The sequence below is a fragment of the Protobothrops mucrosquamatus genome, unplaced genomic scaffold (genome assembly GCF_001527695.2).
Source record: "Protobothrops mucrosquamatus isolate PMUCROS unplaced genomic scaffold, P.Mucros_1.0 scaffold876, whole genome shotgun sequence".
In the NCBI taxonomy this organism is placed as follows: domain Eukaryota; kingdom Metazoa; phylum Chordata; class Lepidosauria; order Squamata; family Viperidae; genus Protobothrops; species Protobothrops mucrosquamatus.
Window position 1 is genome coordinate 149,020 of NW_015387130.1, and position 14,701 is coordinate 163,720.

The window sequence follows — 14,701 nt, forward strand, 5'->3', positions numbered from 1 at the left end:
TCTGGGTTTGTCAATGGATGTCAAACACAGGGTGATACATTTGTCAACCTTTGAATTTCAACGTGTAATGTATGTGTTTGTGTATGTGTGCTCATTACTTGCAGCTCCTGTCTAACCCCAGTGATAAAGAAGAAGGCGAAGCCCGCGCTCAGTTGTTGAAGTCGGATGAGGCTTGGCGCCTGCGTTCCCAAGCACAGTCTGCCTTTCTTGAGAACGATTACTACACTGCTATCAATCTCTTGGATAAAATTCTAGAAGTAAGTCCCAGAGTGAAAATTGATGCCAAGATGTAAGCATGGTTACGACTTTTGAATTCTTCTTTAAATCTTGAATTCAAAGTTCCAAACCAATCTACTTTGGAATCACAGCAACATTCAGGTAAGTATACTTTTTTCACCAGATGCTTGTAAACTAGATTTTCCCTCATGGGGCAGAGTTTCAGTTTTGCTACCCAGCTGAATAGTAGCACATAGCTCAACTTGCCTGATTTTCAACGCTAAGTACAATTGGACCTGATTAGATGAGAGATTCCTAGGATATCTTGGAGCTGTAGCCTGGACTGGGAAGTTGAAGAAACATCCTGGAAGAAGGCAGTGGCAAGCAATTTCTTTACCATTGCCACAAAAATTTACAAATGTATTCATGAAATCCTCTGGAGTGAACCTCCTTTTGTTCGTTTGTTATCTTATCAGGTTAATCTAACCGCACAGTTTCCAAAAATTGTGTTGGAACATGCTGCTCCAATTGTGTAGAAATAGTTATCCAATTCTTAAAGTATGTATGGCATTGTGTAGCTTATTGCTTCATTTTAGGTGGGAGAGTCATTCTGAATAAGTACAAGTAGGATTAAAATCTCCTTTCGTTTTGGTTTCTCAAGGTTTGCGTTTGGGATGCGGATATGCGGGAACTTCGAGCTGAAAGCTACATTAAGGAAGGGGAGCCTGGGAAGGCTATCAGTGACTTAAAGGCTGCTGCCAAATTGAAGAGCGATAATACCGAAGCTTTTTATAAAATCAGCACAATATACTATGAACTAGGGGACCATGAAATGTCTCTAAGGTAAATGCTAGTATTATCTGTGGGGAGAAGCAAAAAAATATTTAGAATTTTAGAAAATCTGCGCTGAATGGAAAGACTCCTTGCCAAAATGAAGGATAGGTTATTTGGGGGGGGGGGAACATGGCTGTGGAGTTCTCCCAGGCTTCCAATTTCCTCTCTTTTTTCCCCATGGGAGGGAAAAGTTCCAGAATGAGCTGGAGGAGAAAGAAGTGTTCAGTGTATTTCCATACCACTACTTTATGCCAGGTTTTAAGGTGGACTGTACCAGGGGTAGGCAACCTTGGCTCTTTTATGACCCGTGGACTTCAACTCCCAGAATTCCTGAGCCAGCCACGCTGAGGGGAAAGGGAGAGGTTTCCAAGCTGAGCCATGCTGGCTGAGGAATTCTGGGAGTTGAAGTCCACGGGTCATAAAAGAGCCAAGGTTGCCTACCCCTGGACTATACAATACTAAAGGACCAAAGCAAATCCTGAAGCTAAGATGCACCACAAAAAATAAGTTTCTGTGTTCGCTCAAAATCCGAATTTATGCTTTTTTCCCTCCCTCTGCATTTCAGAGTATTCCTTTCTCAGGGAAACCCAAATTCTGTTCCCTTATTATTAAACAGTAGTTGACAAGAGAGAGAGAACTAAGCAAAGAGTGTACAATGTTATGAATTAATTAATGAATTAATCCATCACTACTAATAAAATGAATGTAATCTGCCCAAATTGATAACCGTGTGATTCTTCCTTCAAGGAAAGTAGATACAAAAAAATATGTTCTTTTTTTCAATAGCCCACCCATAAAAATGACTCTTCTTCAAATGATAATGAATTATAAAGATATAAAATCATAAATGTAATTAAATTCTATTGATTTTATTACTGCAAGTAATAAGTCTTAGCTCTGAACGGCTGAATAATTTAGAGATTATTGCTAACTTTTTTTAACAGCATCAGTTGATTTTGTGTTTCTTTTCTGCTAATACTAGAGGAAAGCTCTCTGTATGTGTGTGTGCGTGCATGTGTGTGTATAATTTGCGTGCAAGAGGTGACAGCAATAATACTGGACATGTAACAATTGAGCTCTATGAAAAGGGCCAATAATTTTAGATCTTTGATTGATTCCAGGCAGTGTACTATATATACAATTGGTATTTTCTTATTTATATTAAAGAATTGGGGAAATTACTAATTCTTCTGTATAAATGCTCTCACTTTGCAGCTTCTCCGGACTGTATATTCTGAAATTCCTTTAATAAACTTTCTAGAGTGGATGGAGATATTTCTTGGAAGTTTTTCTCAGATGTCTTCGAGCAGGAGAATGCAGTTCCCAGTCCCCATGACTAACTATTTAGTATAAAAAAATGTAATCAGCAATAGCATGTGAAGGCCTTTACATTTTGTTACATTTCTCCATGCATCTGATGCAGAGGTGATTAATATCCCTATTTCTCTGCAGAGGAAGTGAACCGAGGGGAATGGGTCTTTTGCAAACAGGCTAGGAGCCAAAGACTGTGCTCTGGGTGTTTTAACACTACTATCTTGATCCCACAACCCAATTCTCTCTCTCCCTTGTTGTTTCCTGTGTGCAAAGTGAAGTGCGGGAATGTCTGAAATTGGACCAAGACCATAAGGAGTGCTTTTCTCACTACAAGCGAGTAAAGAAGCTCAATAAGCAGATTGTTTCAGCAGAAGACCTCATCCAGGAAAGAAGGTGAGTATAGTAGTAGTAGTAGTAGTAGTAGTAGTAGTAGTAGTAGTAGTAGTAAGAAGTTGAGTATAGTAGTAGTAGTAGTAAGAAGGTGAGTATAGTAGTAGTTGTAGTAGTAGTAATAGTAATAATAATAATAATAATAATAATAATAATAATAATAATAATAATAATAATAATAATAATAATAATAATAAAGTTGGAAGGAACCTTGGAGGTCATCTAGTCCAACCCCCTGCTCAGGCAGTCATCTGTTTTGTGATTTTGTTTTCTTGCTTGAGTTTCTTCTCCATGGCTCTTTACACAGATCACCTTGCCAGTTCAGGAGTGTCTGCTCTGTATTACCATATCCCCAACAGATAGCCATCCAGCCTCTGGTTAAAAAGACTAGGATGAAGGAGAGTCCATCACCTCCCAAGGCAGATTTTTTTCTGTTGTCTAGCCATAATTTACTTCCTTATAATTTAAGCTCCTTGCTCTGTCTTTAAACAACACTGTACATTTCTACAGATGTTGATGGAGCATTTGGTCTGGCCTTAAATTTTATTTTTTTTCCCATCCCAAAGATGTCTTCAAGGCTTTAGCAAATCTTTTTCATAAATCCAGTAAAAAGTCATCCCAGATCATTCTCCTGGTTTATTATTTGTATGTCCTCTTTGATTTTCAGAAGTTTAACTAACTTTTTTTGGTATCTCTGGTAGAAAATCTTACCAAGGTCATTGTCTTGGCTTCTCATTTGTATTTCCACTTTAATTGTCTTTTCTGTTTTGTAGTTCATACTTTTTAAAAACATCCAATATTTTTGGTTCTACTATTTCTTTATTGGGTAAAAATTGCTTCATGTATGTCATTCTTTCATTAACATCTTTTAGACATAGTCTATCCACAGAAGCCAACATCGTTGCAAACATTGTAACTAATTTCTGGCCCCATTCTTTGCAAATCTGAAGTATTTCAGTTATTATAACAATTTGTATTATTTTGTAGATCCCTGTACTAACCCACAACCAAAAGCAAGTTTACACTTTTTCTTTTCCTTTTCTGCCTGGAATCTTTAGTCCCCTCTGGTATCCAATTGTATAATGAGAAAATCTTTAAATCTCTGTTATAACTTAAGATAGACAAAACAATTTGGTTCCTGAAAAAAGCGGTTTATTTAATTATTTTCAAAATCTTACAGTAAATGTCTCAATATTCCAAATTTGTCTAGATCCTTTATAAACTTTCTAGATTAAATTTGTATTTAGCTTTTTGCTGTTTATTTCCAATTCTTTAATTGGAACCCAACATCCATTGAAAGGACATGGTTGTGAGCATGATGGCTCATCCCAATTACTTCTCAGAGAAGCAGCTTTTGCTCCAAGAATTTGTAATGTCATGGTTTGTGGCAAGGGCACAGTCTCCATCTGATCTGCAGGAGTTTCTGCAACTCCTGCATCTTTCAGTAATCAGCAATATTGAAAACTAATGGAACAATTTCCTGCCATTTTCCCAACTCTCTGAAAACCAGTTGGTAAAATATGGTGTCTGTATCATTATTTCAGTCTAAAATGGAGCACTGGTGTATTTACCTTGCCCTTTGTAAAATACAGGACAATATAATTTGTTTTCCTAAATTTAATAAATGGAAATATATACTGTTTGCTGATTTTCTTTCTTAATGTCAATAGGTATCAGGAAGCCACTGAGAAGTATGAGGCAGTTATGAAGATGGAGACAAATATTCCTGTTTACACTACTCGAGCCAAAGAGAGAATCTGTCATTGCCTTTCAAAGGTAAACATTCAGTTCACTGGGCAAAACAATTGAGAACATCATGACTTGCTGCTCCATCTTATTGTCCTTATTGGTCCATCTCACTTTTCTCAGAATCAACAGTCGACAGAAGCCATTAAAGTTTGCACTGAAGTTCTGCAGCTAGAGCCAGAAAATGTGAATGCCCTCAAAGATCGGGCGGAAGCATACTTGCTAGAAGAAATGTATGAAGAAGGTACACTTTGAAGGATAATAAACGTACTTATGGGGTGTCCAGCTTACCTGTGAGTTTATCAGTACAGAGTAATTTGGATTATTTATTGACATTATACTGAGCAAATCAGACTAGGAACTAGGGAAATGTAATATCTTCCATTCTGGGGAAAGATTTTTCGTTAAGATCATATTGATCCAGCTGTTCAAGGGTTGTAGTTTTCAGAAAGCAAATCTTCTGGAACAGGAAGTGGTTTGGGATACTCTGGATGTGGTTCAGAAGGAGCCAGTTAATAAGTAGGCATGGACAAAATATTGGGATGACATCTCAAAGTGCAACTGTAGTTAAATTTTCGATTTGGGAATTATCTTTATGCAAACCATGTGGACTTAAGTGACAGACCCTTCAAAGCCAAATATACAGCTCCTTCCAAGTTAAAGTCTACACTGGAGTTCCATCAGATGGTGGGTTTTTTTTACTAGCTTATATAGGTTCTCAAGCACATCCGCTTCCGATTTCAGAAGAGGTACACAAAAATATGGAATGCCTCCGCACCAATCTTCTGATAACGGCCACCAAATTACGTGTGTAATTTGTTTTCCCCTTAAATGGTGAAGCTGTTTGTCGTCTAATTTGGGACTCCATTCTGGAGGTTTCAATTAAAAAAATAATCACTAAAATAAGGTTAGATGCTGCAAATTTTATAAATCAGTGGTCCCCAACCTTTATGGCTTGGGGAGGAGAGAGGATGATTCTGTGTGAATGGCAGGCGTGCGTGTGCCCAGCTCCTTTGCACAGGCACGAGCATCTGCCACTCATGCAACTGCCTGCCATTTGCACAAATGGAGCTTCGTACGTGAGTGCGAGAACCCATCACTCACACAAATGGAGCTGCCTACAAGTGCTTGCTAGACGTGCGCAACCTGGTTCCAAACAGGTTGGGGCCCCCTCTTATAAATCATCTAATTTTCTGATAAATCTAACAACTACACGGCATTGATTGTGTCATTAGGTCTGCGTGTAACGATCTGCATGCAACCATCAGCTAAGATGTATTAGAGTGGGTGGAAGAAGTAATGCTTCCACAGATACTCATTCATTACCAAGTTTTAACTTTCAAAGAACCAGTGAAGTGATCTTGCCTATATTGCTGTTTTTTTGGTGGAAAAGTCCACAACTTTCCTTTTCCAGCTTAAATATCACTATAAGTTTATAGGATGGGCAATAAGAGCCATCTCCTGCTGACTTTCGAAGCGAATAATATTCAATTTTTAATGTTCTGGCTGCTCTCAGTCAAAATAGTTCAATGGTACAACACAGTAGACTGGCTAGCAAAAATAAAAGAGAAGACAGACTTCTGTTTTGTTTGCAGATGAATATTTTTAAATCACTGGAGCATCAGAAATATTTTCACAATATTTTATAAAAAGGGATTGGACACAACCACCGAATAAATGGTATAAATTGGACCCTGTCTCCTGCTATTGTGCCTAGAAATAACAAAAAGATATATGTAATGCCTACTGAGAGAACAGCTGCTAAAAGATGATTTGTTATTTTATCTTAGCAGAATTGGATATCTTTAGATCCATAACGAGGTGTTCCAAAATTAGAAACCAAAATCCCAAAAAAGACTCATTACATGGGAAATGCAAAGTAGACTGTGGTGAAGGATGCTAAAATAGAGGTGGAAGCATTTCCTTTATTGTTACGTGACAGGATAAAGATTCTTTGTTTTCTTTTATCAGATTTTAAATAAATGCCATTTGAAATCTGGCTAGGCTGGAAATGAATTACTGTATTGCAACTATCTAAATAAAACTCTGTTGTCTTTATGATAGCTATCCAGGACTATGAAACTGCTAAAAAACACAGTGATAATGACCAACAGATTCTGGAAAGTCTTGAGAAAGCCCAGCGGATGCTCAAGCAATCTCAAAAGAGGGACTACTATAAAATTTTAGGAGTTAAAAGGTAAGCATTTAGCAATGGACAAGCACTTATAGTTTGCGTAAATGCTGCTTTTTCTTCAAGAGGCTATAGAAGTAGTCCTCTATTTAAAGTGGCAGTTGGGACAGGAATTCACTAAGCGACGGGGGTATAAAATGCCAAATCACATTGCCATGCTGTTTTGTGACAGCAGTTGAGGCAGTCCCACTTGCAGCAAATAAGTGAGGACCTCACATGACTACAACTTCCAGCTTCCAATTCCTGGCCAGCTTCCCCACTGACTTTGTGGGAAGCCAGCAGGGAATGTTGGAAATCACAATCACATGACTGGGGAGATGCTGGAACTTGAAGGACTGGTCATAGCTACCAATCATTTAGCACTTTTGTAGGTTTCAATGGTCGCTGAAATGAGTGGTCTCTAAATGATGCATTACCCTCTTACAAAGCCTGTAAGAAAGAGTTTCTCAAAACTATCTTTAGGAAGTTCTGTACTTAGAAGGAAACTTGCAAACACAACATAACAGCAATAGCACTTAGACTTATATACCGCTTCACAGGGCTTTACAGCACTCTCTAAGCGGTTTACAGAGTCAGCATATTGCCCCCAACAATCTGGGTCCTCATTTTACTGACCTCGGAAGGGTGGAAAACTGAGTCAATCTTGAGCCGGTGAGACTCGAACTGTCAAACTGCAGGCAGCTGGCACTCAGCAGAATTAGCCTGCAATACTGCATTCTAACCACTGTGCCACCATGGCTCATACCGTGTTTCCCTGAAAATAAGACCGGATCTTATTTTAATTGTTGCTCCAAAATATGTATTAGGGCTTATTTTCCAGGTAGGGCTTGAAGGGAATTGAGCATCCTGGGCACAGGGAGTCATCATTCTGCATATTTCCCTGTGAAACAGAAGTTAAGCCATATAATAGAAGATGATGCCTGCAAAGAGGACAGCCAAAATATCTGTGAATTCCCATCTATTGACGGGTCTTGGCTTCTTCCAGATGTTCTTTCCAGAATTCCAAGTTCTGTTCAGTGTTAGTGAAAAATCCTATGTGGGATTGCTTTGAATCCACGGAGAAGATGATTTTTATTAAATCTTTTGACTTGAGATATTTTCTAACTTTTTTTTAAAAAAAAAAAAACTTTTAAAAAAGTTTTTTATTTATAATACAGTTAAAACAAAAATGGACATAACGTAACATTCCAGTGTACCTATTTCTAACAATTTGTTCCTCTTCATACATATAGTTCTTAATCTCTATATATACATACATCTTTTTCTATACAATACAATATCTAATTTATTTCTATATATACTAACATACAATTATATATATTTCTATCTTAACACTAGCTTATAACCCGAACAGTCCCCCTTGATTCACACCAGTAATAAAATTTGTCCCAGATTTCAAAATAATCTGACTCTCTCTGTCTTGTCCTTCATTTCCATTGTGAGCCTGTCCATATCGGCACACGATAAAATTTTGTATAAAATCTCTTCTTCTGTTGGAGTTTCTTTATTCCTCCAATTTTGTGCATACGCCAATCTAGCAGCTGTGAAAATGTGTAACATCAGGTAAAATATCCCTTTATCGTATTTCTATGTAGTTATGCCTAATAGCAAGTGTTCTGGTTTAAGCTCTATATCATTAATATTTCTTCCAAAAATCACAAGCTTTTGAGCACTCCCACCACATATGGTAATAGGTCCCTATTGCCAATTTACATTTCCAGCATATAGATGAAAAATTTGGAGCCATTTTAGCTAACCTTGTGGGTGAGATATTTTCTAACTTTTAAGGAGTAAGATGGTCATATATTTAATGGCCTTGTTGAAAAGTCTCCAGCATTTCTGTTTGCATGTTTCACGTGCCCTTCTCAGAGCAGCTGGTTCGCTGTTCTGTAGAAGCAGCATTGGGGAGCCCCTGTGGTTCTTGGCAAGAAATGAGGCGAATTAGGGGGGCCCAGGTATACCATAGCTTGGCCAAAGTCAGATTGCTGCAAGCAGAACCCATTCAAGCAGGATCTGTCCATTCCTTCATGTTGGTTCGCATAGAAGCTTAACTTAGTTTGTGAGCCATTGCTTAACTTCTCTTCATGCTGAGATCATTATTATTATTTATTATGCAGGTAGTCCTTGACTTAACAATAGTTCATTTAATGACCTTTCGAAGTTACGATGGGATTGAAAAAAATGACTTATGACTGTTTTTCAGACTTATGACCGTTGCAGCATCCCCAAGGTCATAATGATCAAAATTCAGACGCTTGGCAACTGACTCATATTTATGACGGTTGCAGTGTCCCAGGATCACGCGATCACCTTTTTATGACCTTCTGACAAGCAGAGTCAGTGGGGAAGCCAGATTGACTTAACAACTGTGTTAACTAACTTAATAATTTCAGTAATTCACTTAATAACCTTGGCAAGAAAAGTCGTAAATGGGTCAAAACTCATTTAACAAATGTTTCACTAAACAACAGAAATGTTGGGCTCAATTGTGGTCGTAAGTCGAGGACTACCTGTATGTGATTTTGTTATTTATTTATTATACTATTTATGTGTGTGTGTGTGTATAAACTTATTGGGCATTTATCACTCACACACACACACACACACACACACACACACGTATACATACTGTATATTTGATAATAAATACCCAATATATATATATGGTGTGTGAAAAACACACCTTTAAGTGTCACAGTTCAAACTGCAAAAGATAAAATTAGGATACAGGTAGTCCTTGTTCAGCAATTGTAGTTGGGACCAGCAACTTGGTCATTAAGCAACACTTGACTGAGCTTACAGTCTTGCTGTAGCTTTCCTTTACTTTGCAAACCTACGAATGTCACAAATGCAAGGATTGGTGGCCAAGTTATGTTTTCATTACTGTCATAACTGCAATTGGTCATTAAACAAGACTGAGTTAGCAAAATGTTGTATACAATTTTGCAGCTCCGCGTCACAGTATAAGATGCGGCAGCTCTGCTCCCGAGGCCCTGCTCTGATTCATGGGCCTCCCTTGCTTGGTTATTGCTTGCCAGCCCTTGGTAGACTGATGGAATTGTTCTATATGGCACATGGGAATTATTTGAAGGACCTGCAGCTTAACTTGCTGCCTTCTGTTGTTCCTTTGTTTAATGAGAGAAGTATTTTCTTTGGGAAAAACAAAGTGGAAAAGGATTCTTCTGGGAAATGTTATCTTGCCTGGATTTATGCAAGTCTCTACTTTTTAATTTAAAAATCTTACCATGGAATGAAGAGATAATTTCAGGTTATTTCTTATATTTCTGACAGGAATGCCAGAAAACAGGAAATCATAAAAGCCTACAGGAAACTGGCAATGCAGTGGCATCCAGATAATTTTCAGGATGAAGAAGAGAAGAAGAAAGCAGAGAAAAAATTTATTGATATTGCAGCTGCCAAAGAAGTCCTCACAGATCCAGGTAGATAGATGTATAGTTTGTCTGCTTCCTTACTTTCCGAAAAAGAAGTGAGCCAGTTGGATTGTTTTTCACTTCACCTTGTAGACCAATCAACATTCATTTTCCTTCGGTGTCCAGTGCTTGTTATTTCAGTGTTGAAGGAACTCAGCTGATATATGGGCCAGAAAGCTTGATAAATGGCTTATACAGTGAAGTAAAATAATAGCATTTTTACTGTTAGCTGCACATCCAACCTTCTGTGCTTTAGAGCTATCCTTGAGATTTTTTTTAACAGGCAATAGTTCAGAGCTTTTTGCTTAAAACTCATCCACAGTGATTCTCCCTCTGACATTTTGTTTAAAACTATTACATTTAAGTTCTAAGCCATGTTCACAAAATATGCTTAACCTAATGGCTACATTGGCACAATAACTGAAGCTTGGTGAGTGTTAACCAAGCTTCGTGTTCATGAGTGTTCCATGTGTTGTGTAAATCCAACAATATAGTTAACCTCAGTAACAGATTAAGCAGCCATTGAAAATCAGCCACAATGATTTGTGAGAAGTGAATTTGGGGGCTGGGTGGTTCCAGGAGTACAGGTGACCCTGATTATTGTGACCCCAGGTTTCAGCTGGTGACTGGTTCATCTGGATTTGGAAATTAAGCAGGCGGCTATAGATAGCTCTCGCTTAGTGACCAAAACCGGGACTGGCAATTCTGTTCCTAAGTGCCACTGTTTATAAGTGGAGCACAATGGGCGTATAACCTCAATTTGCATTTAGTTGTTAAGTGAATCACCTAGGTCAGTGATGGTGAACCTTTTAGACACTGAGTGCCCAACCCCCAGCCCACAGGGCCACCTGCTGCCTCCACGGCCCGCTGCAGCAGATCGCCCAGGCAGCCCTGCAGCGCCATGGTGGCCATGCCCTCTACCCACGCCCCGTAGCATCATCTGCGCATGACAGGGCGCGAGGGCGGAGTCTTGTCCCTGCTGCCTGGTTGCCATGTCCTTGGCTGCGCTGCTCTGTGCGGACTGCGTCCAGGGGCCTCTCCTCTGGGGGGGGGCTGCTGGTAAGGGCCACGGGGGAGGTGGGGCTGGAGCAAAGGCACGTGTGCCCACAGAGAGGGCTCTGCATGCCGCCTCTGGCACACGTGCCATAGGTTCGCCACCACTCACCTAGGTCATTAAGTGAGATGTCATATGACTGCAACTTGAGATTTTACCACTGTGTTCTCCATTAACCCTGCTTGTGGGAAGCCGGTTGTAAAGCAGACAAATGATGATCATGTGACTTGGAATGCTGCAGTCATCAAAAATAGTCCCAAGCTGGTTTTTTATACCATTGTAAGAGCAGTTGCTAAATGAGATATTTGGTAAATGAGAACTACTTTTGAACCTTAGTACAAATAACTACCTTAGTACTGAGATGGCAACTATTGGGTTGCAGGTTGGGAAGTTGTAAAATGTTGTGTGAGAAACCAGCAGCAACTGGTTGTGATATTTTATGACTGTCCACGTCATCAGTAGGATTTGAATTTGACTTGAAGGTGACTTTAGCCTTTGTTTATGAAAATAACTGATTTGCATCAATTTCCCAAATTTAAAAAGGGATGGAGATATGTACTGAACTGAGTCAGAGAAATAACTGATTTTGCACATTTTATAAAATACTAACATGGGACCAGCTGTATAAGGGACATGATGGAAACTATGCCTTCGTTCAGTACAAAATGCTACCATTTGTGGCAAAGAAGATCTAATAACTCAGCTGCCTTTGACCCTGCTAATCAATGGTGTCTCTAGTGTTGGGGCATCCCATCCTCTGAATAGTTTCTAGGGAGGGAGCCCTTGTCTTAATAAATACTCTCTTAGAAATGATTGTGGAATTTAGGTACTCGTGAAGGCCAGCTGGGGAAAAAATGGAAAAATAATTTCTAACTGATATTGTGAAAAATCCACATAGCAATGTTAATAATTTGTCTTATCGCAATAATTTTTGCCAGTTTGGTCAAAAAAAATTATCTTTACAAGCTCTAAACTTTCTCATGGGTTTTTTTTTTGGGGGGGGGGAGAAGATAAAATCTATTTATTCTGAATAAGTATGTTGCCTTTTGGAGAAAATTATTATGTGTGAGGAGCAAGCAAATTCCAAAATATTTTGCCACCTCTTTTTTTTAGGAGTGCAGTTATGCCCATACTTGCACCATTGCTTTTTACTTATTTGTTCATTGTTGGTAGTTGATGCCGTAGTGGCTTTCTAATCAAAAGCTTTGGATGAAAGCTTACGGAGTTCAGATTCAGCTGATCACCATCTTTGTATCTTTTTAGAAATGCGGAGGAAGTTTGATGCAGGAGAAGACCCACTGGATGCTGAGAGTCAGCAAGGTGGAGGGCATCCTTTTCACCGATCCTGGAATTCCTGGCAAGGATTCGACCCCTTCAGTTCTGGAGGACCTTTCCAGTTTAAATTCCATTTCAATTAGAACTGCTATATTCTTTTCATTTTTTTTCCTTTTGCATATGGCAATCTGCATTTTTTCTAGATAACTTAAAATTACGGTCTAGTCTTTGAACATTAATGAGAGCCAGTTTTTTGGTGATAGTTCAAAAGGGATAGCAAATCCAGCCATATCAATAATACCAATCTGTTTGATAGTTTGGGGCATCAAAGCTCCACCTCAAGACAAACCCATGTTTGAAAAGAAACTGACTCAAGAAAGCACTTTAAAAGTTTACTAAACCATTTGAAATAACTTGAAATAACAAAACAAAATTTACTCCATCTTTAGTTACCACAAGAGGAAATGCTGAAGCCTCAACTGACTGTTGGAAGTATTACACATCTGCAGTATATGATCGTTTAGATCGTCCAGACGTTGGTCACTGCAGCCAGCTTGTAGACAGTTTAAGTTGTTCTAATCAATGTTACAAGGACAATTTTCTCTGATTAAAATCTCTCCTTCTGGTTGCTTCTAAAGAATTAAATAGAATTAAATTTTTAGCAGGTGGTAGAGAACCATTTTCCACTGAAAATTTGCTTGACATTTGAGCAGGACTGAGATATTGCCCATAATAAGTAGGACTTTGTTCTGCTCTTGAAGATTTTTTTTAAAGGGTGGTAGATGACTATGTTGATCATCTTCACAACTATTATATGCATGTCTGTGGTTGCATAGACTAATAACTCACGGAGCCGATTGAAAGTATTTTCCTGCAACTGAAATCTGATATTATGAATGGTATTCAGAATGGAGCCTGGAGTCATCTTGGGATGTAATATTGAACTTGCCTTTCTTTCACATCCATTTTTTCCCCCAAGAACGCTGTTTTGAACACTTAACAAAATGATACTCATCTTTCCCCTTGCTTACTCTCATTAATAACATATGTACGGCCCAGTCTATTTCAGCGCAAGCCTCAAACATCTGAAAAATAAGAGTGGTTGAATCTCCCTAGCTTTTGTGTGTAACATTCCATTCTTTAGGAATGATTTGGAAATGATTTGGATTCATTTCAAAATGTGCCACTATATGGACGCTTGTTGAGTGAGCATTCAGACATAAACCAGGACCCACAAAGTGCTTTTAATGTTACTCTCCTCAAGAATGACTCCAGAAATGCTGGGAAGGATAGATGTTATCTATTAACAAATCATCCTTATGTTTTGGACAGCTATAAAGGACCGCATAAAGTGCCATTGTTAGAATGGGGGTTGAGGGAAAGACAGCCCTTCGCTTTCTTGGACCAAATCCTGTGAGTCCTCAATTGAACAGGACGTGGTTTGGGCAGCATTGAGGTTGCCAGAACTGAGAGACGCCATCAGGCCTGCACATGGATTGACCCAAAGGTTCGGCGGTGCTTCTGGGTCAATTGAAATAAAACATTGCCTTGGAAGTGTTGCTCTAATAAAGCTCTGGGAGGGGTTGAAAGGGGGAAGATAAAAGTCTATGAAAACTATGATGCTCTTCTGAAGGTAAAGAAATACTAAATAGTATTCAGCAGTAGCACAGAGTTGTTTTAATTGCTTTAAATCCTCAGTCAGGAAGTCTTTTGAGGGTTTTATGGCTGTATTGGGGGTGGGAGGGATAGGACAAGTTGAATTCTGAAGTTAACAATTGTGTCAAATCTTAAATTGTTTCTACTCCAAGTAATGAATAGAAATTGCTTTGTTATGCTGTTTTTAGTGATTCTGAGTAGATTTGGTGGAAATTAGAAAAAAACGAACTTATTTCATTCCTTTTGAAATTAAAGAAGCAATTTAAAAGGCAGTTACCAATTGCTACCGAAAAGTATCCATGGAATTAAATGCCTCAAATGTGAAAAAAAAATGGGAACTTTGCCTTTTCAAAATAGCTTTACTTAAACAGTATATTTTAAGACCTCAAAGATTAAGAATGATGGTTTTCAACAGCTGAGGGTAAAAAAAATACGGGTTATTGTTATTCTTTTCCCTAGGAAAGAAAACAGGTTTTAATTTGAAGGAAGTAAATTTTGATTGGAGAGCAGGAAAAATATCCTTAAAAAGCAAGCTGTTTAACAGTGGAACAGGCTCCCTTGGAAAATGATGCTGTCTCTCCTCTGCAGGTTTTT

The 14,701-nt window shown here is 38.6% G+C and overlaps 1 protein-coding gene across 1 annotated transcript in view; it reads left to right on the forward strand.

Annotated features, from left to right (window-relative positions):
- DNAJC3 (DnaJ heat shock protein family (Hsp40) member C3) overlaps positions 1-14,379 on the forward strand; it is a 28,267-nt gene extending 13,888 nt beyond the window's left edge. Inside the window, exons 5-12 of the mRNA XM_015819230.1 lie at positions 105-257; positions 878-1,059; positions 2,638-2,757; positions 4,425-4,530; positions 4,624-4,744; positions 6,565-6,697; positions 9,983-10,131; positions 12,440-14,379. Of these exons, the coding sequence (XP_015674716.1) occupies positions 105-257; positions 878-1,059; positions 2,638-2,757; positions 4,425-4,530; positions 4,624-4,744; positions 6,565-6,697; positions 9,983-10,131; positions 12,440-12,594 (1,119 nt within the window). The 3' untranslated portion in view covers positions 12,595-14,379. The remainder of the gene's footprint in view (positions 1-104; positions 258-877; positions 1,060-2,637; positions 2,758-4,424; positions 4,531-4,623; positions 4,745-6,564; positions 6,698-9,982; positions 10,132-12,439) is intronic.
- Positions 14,380-14,701: the final 322 nt, after the last annotated feature.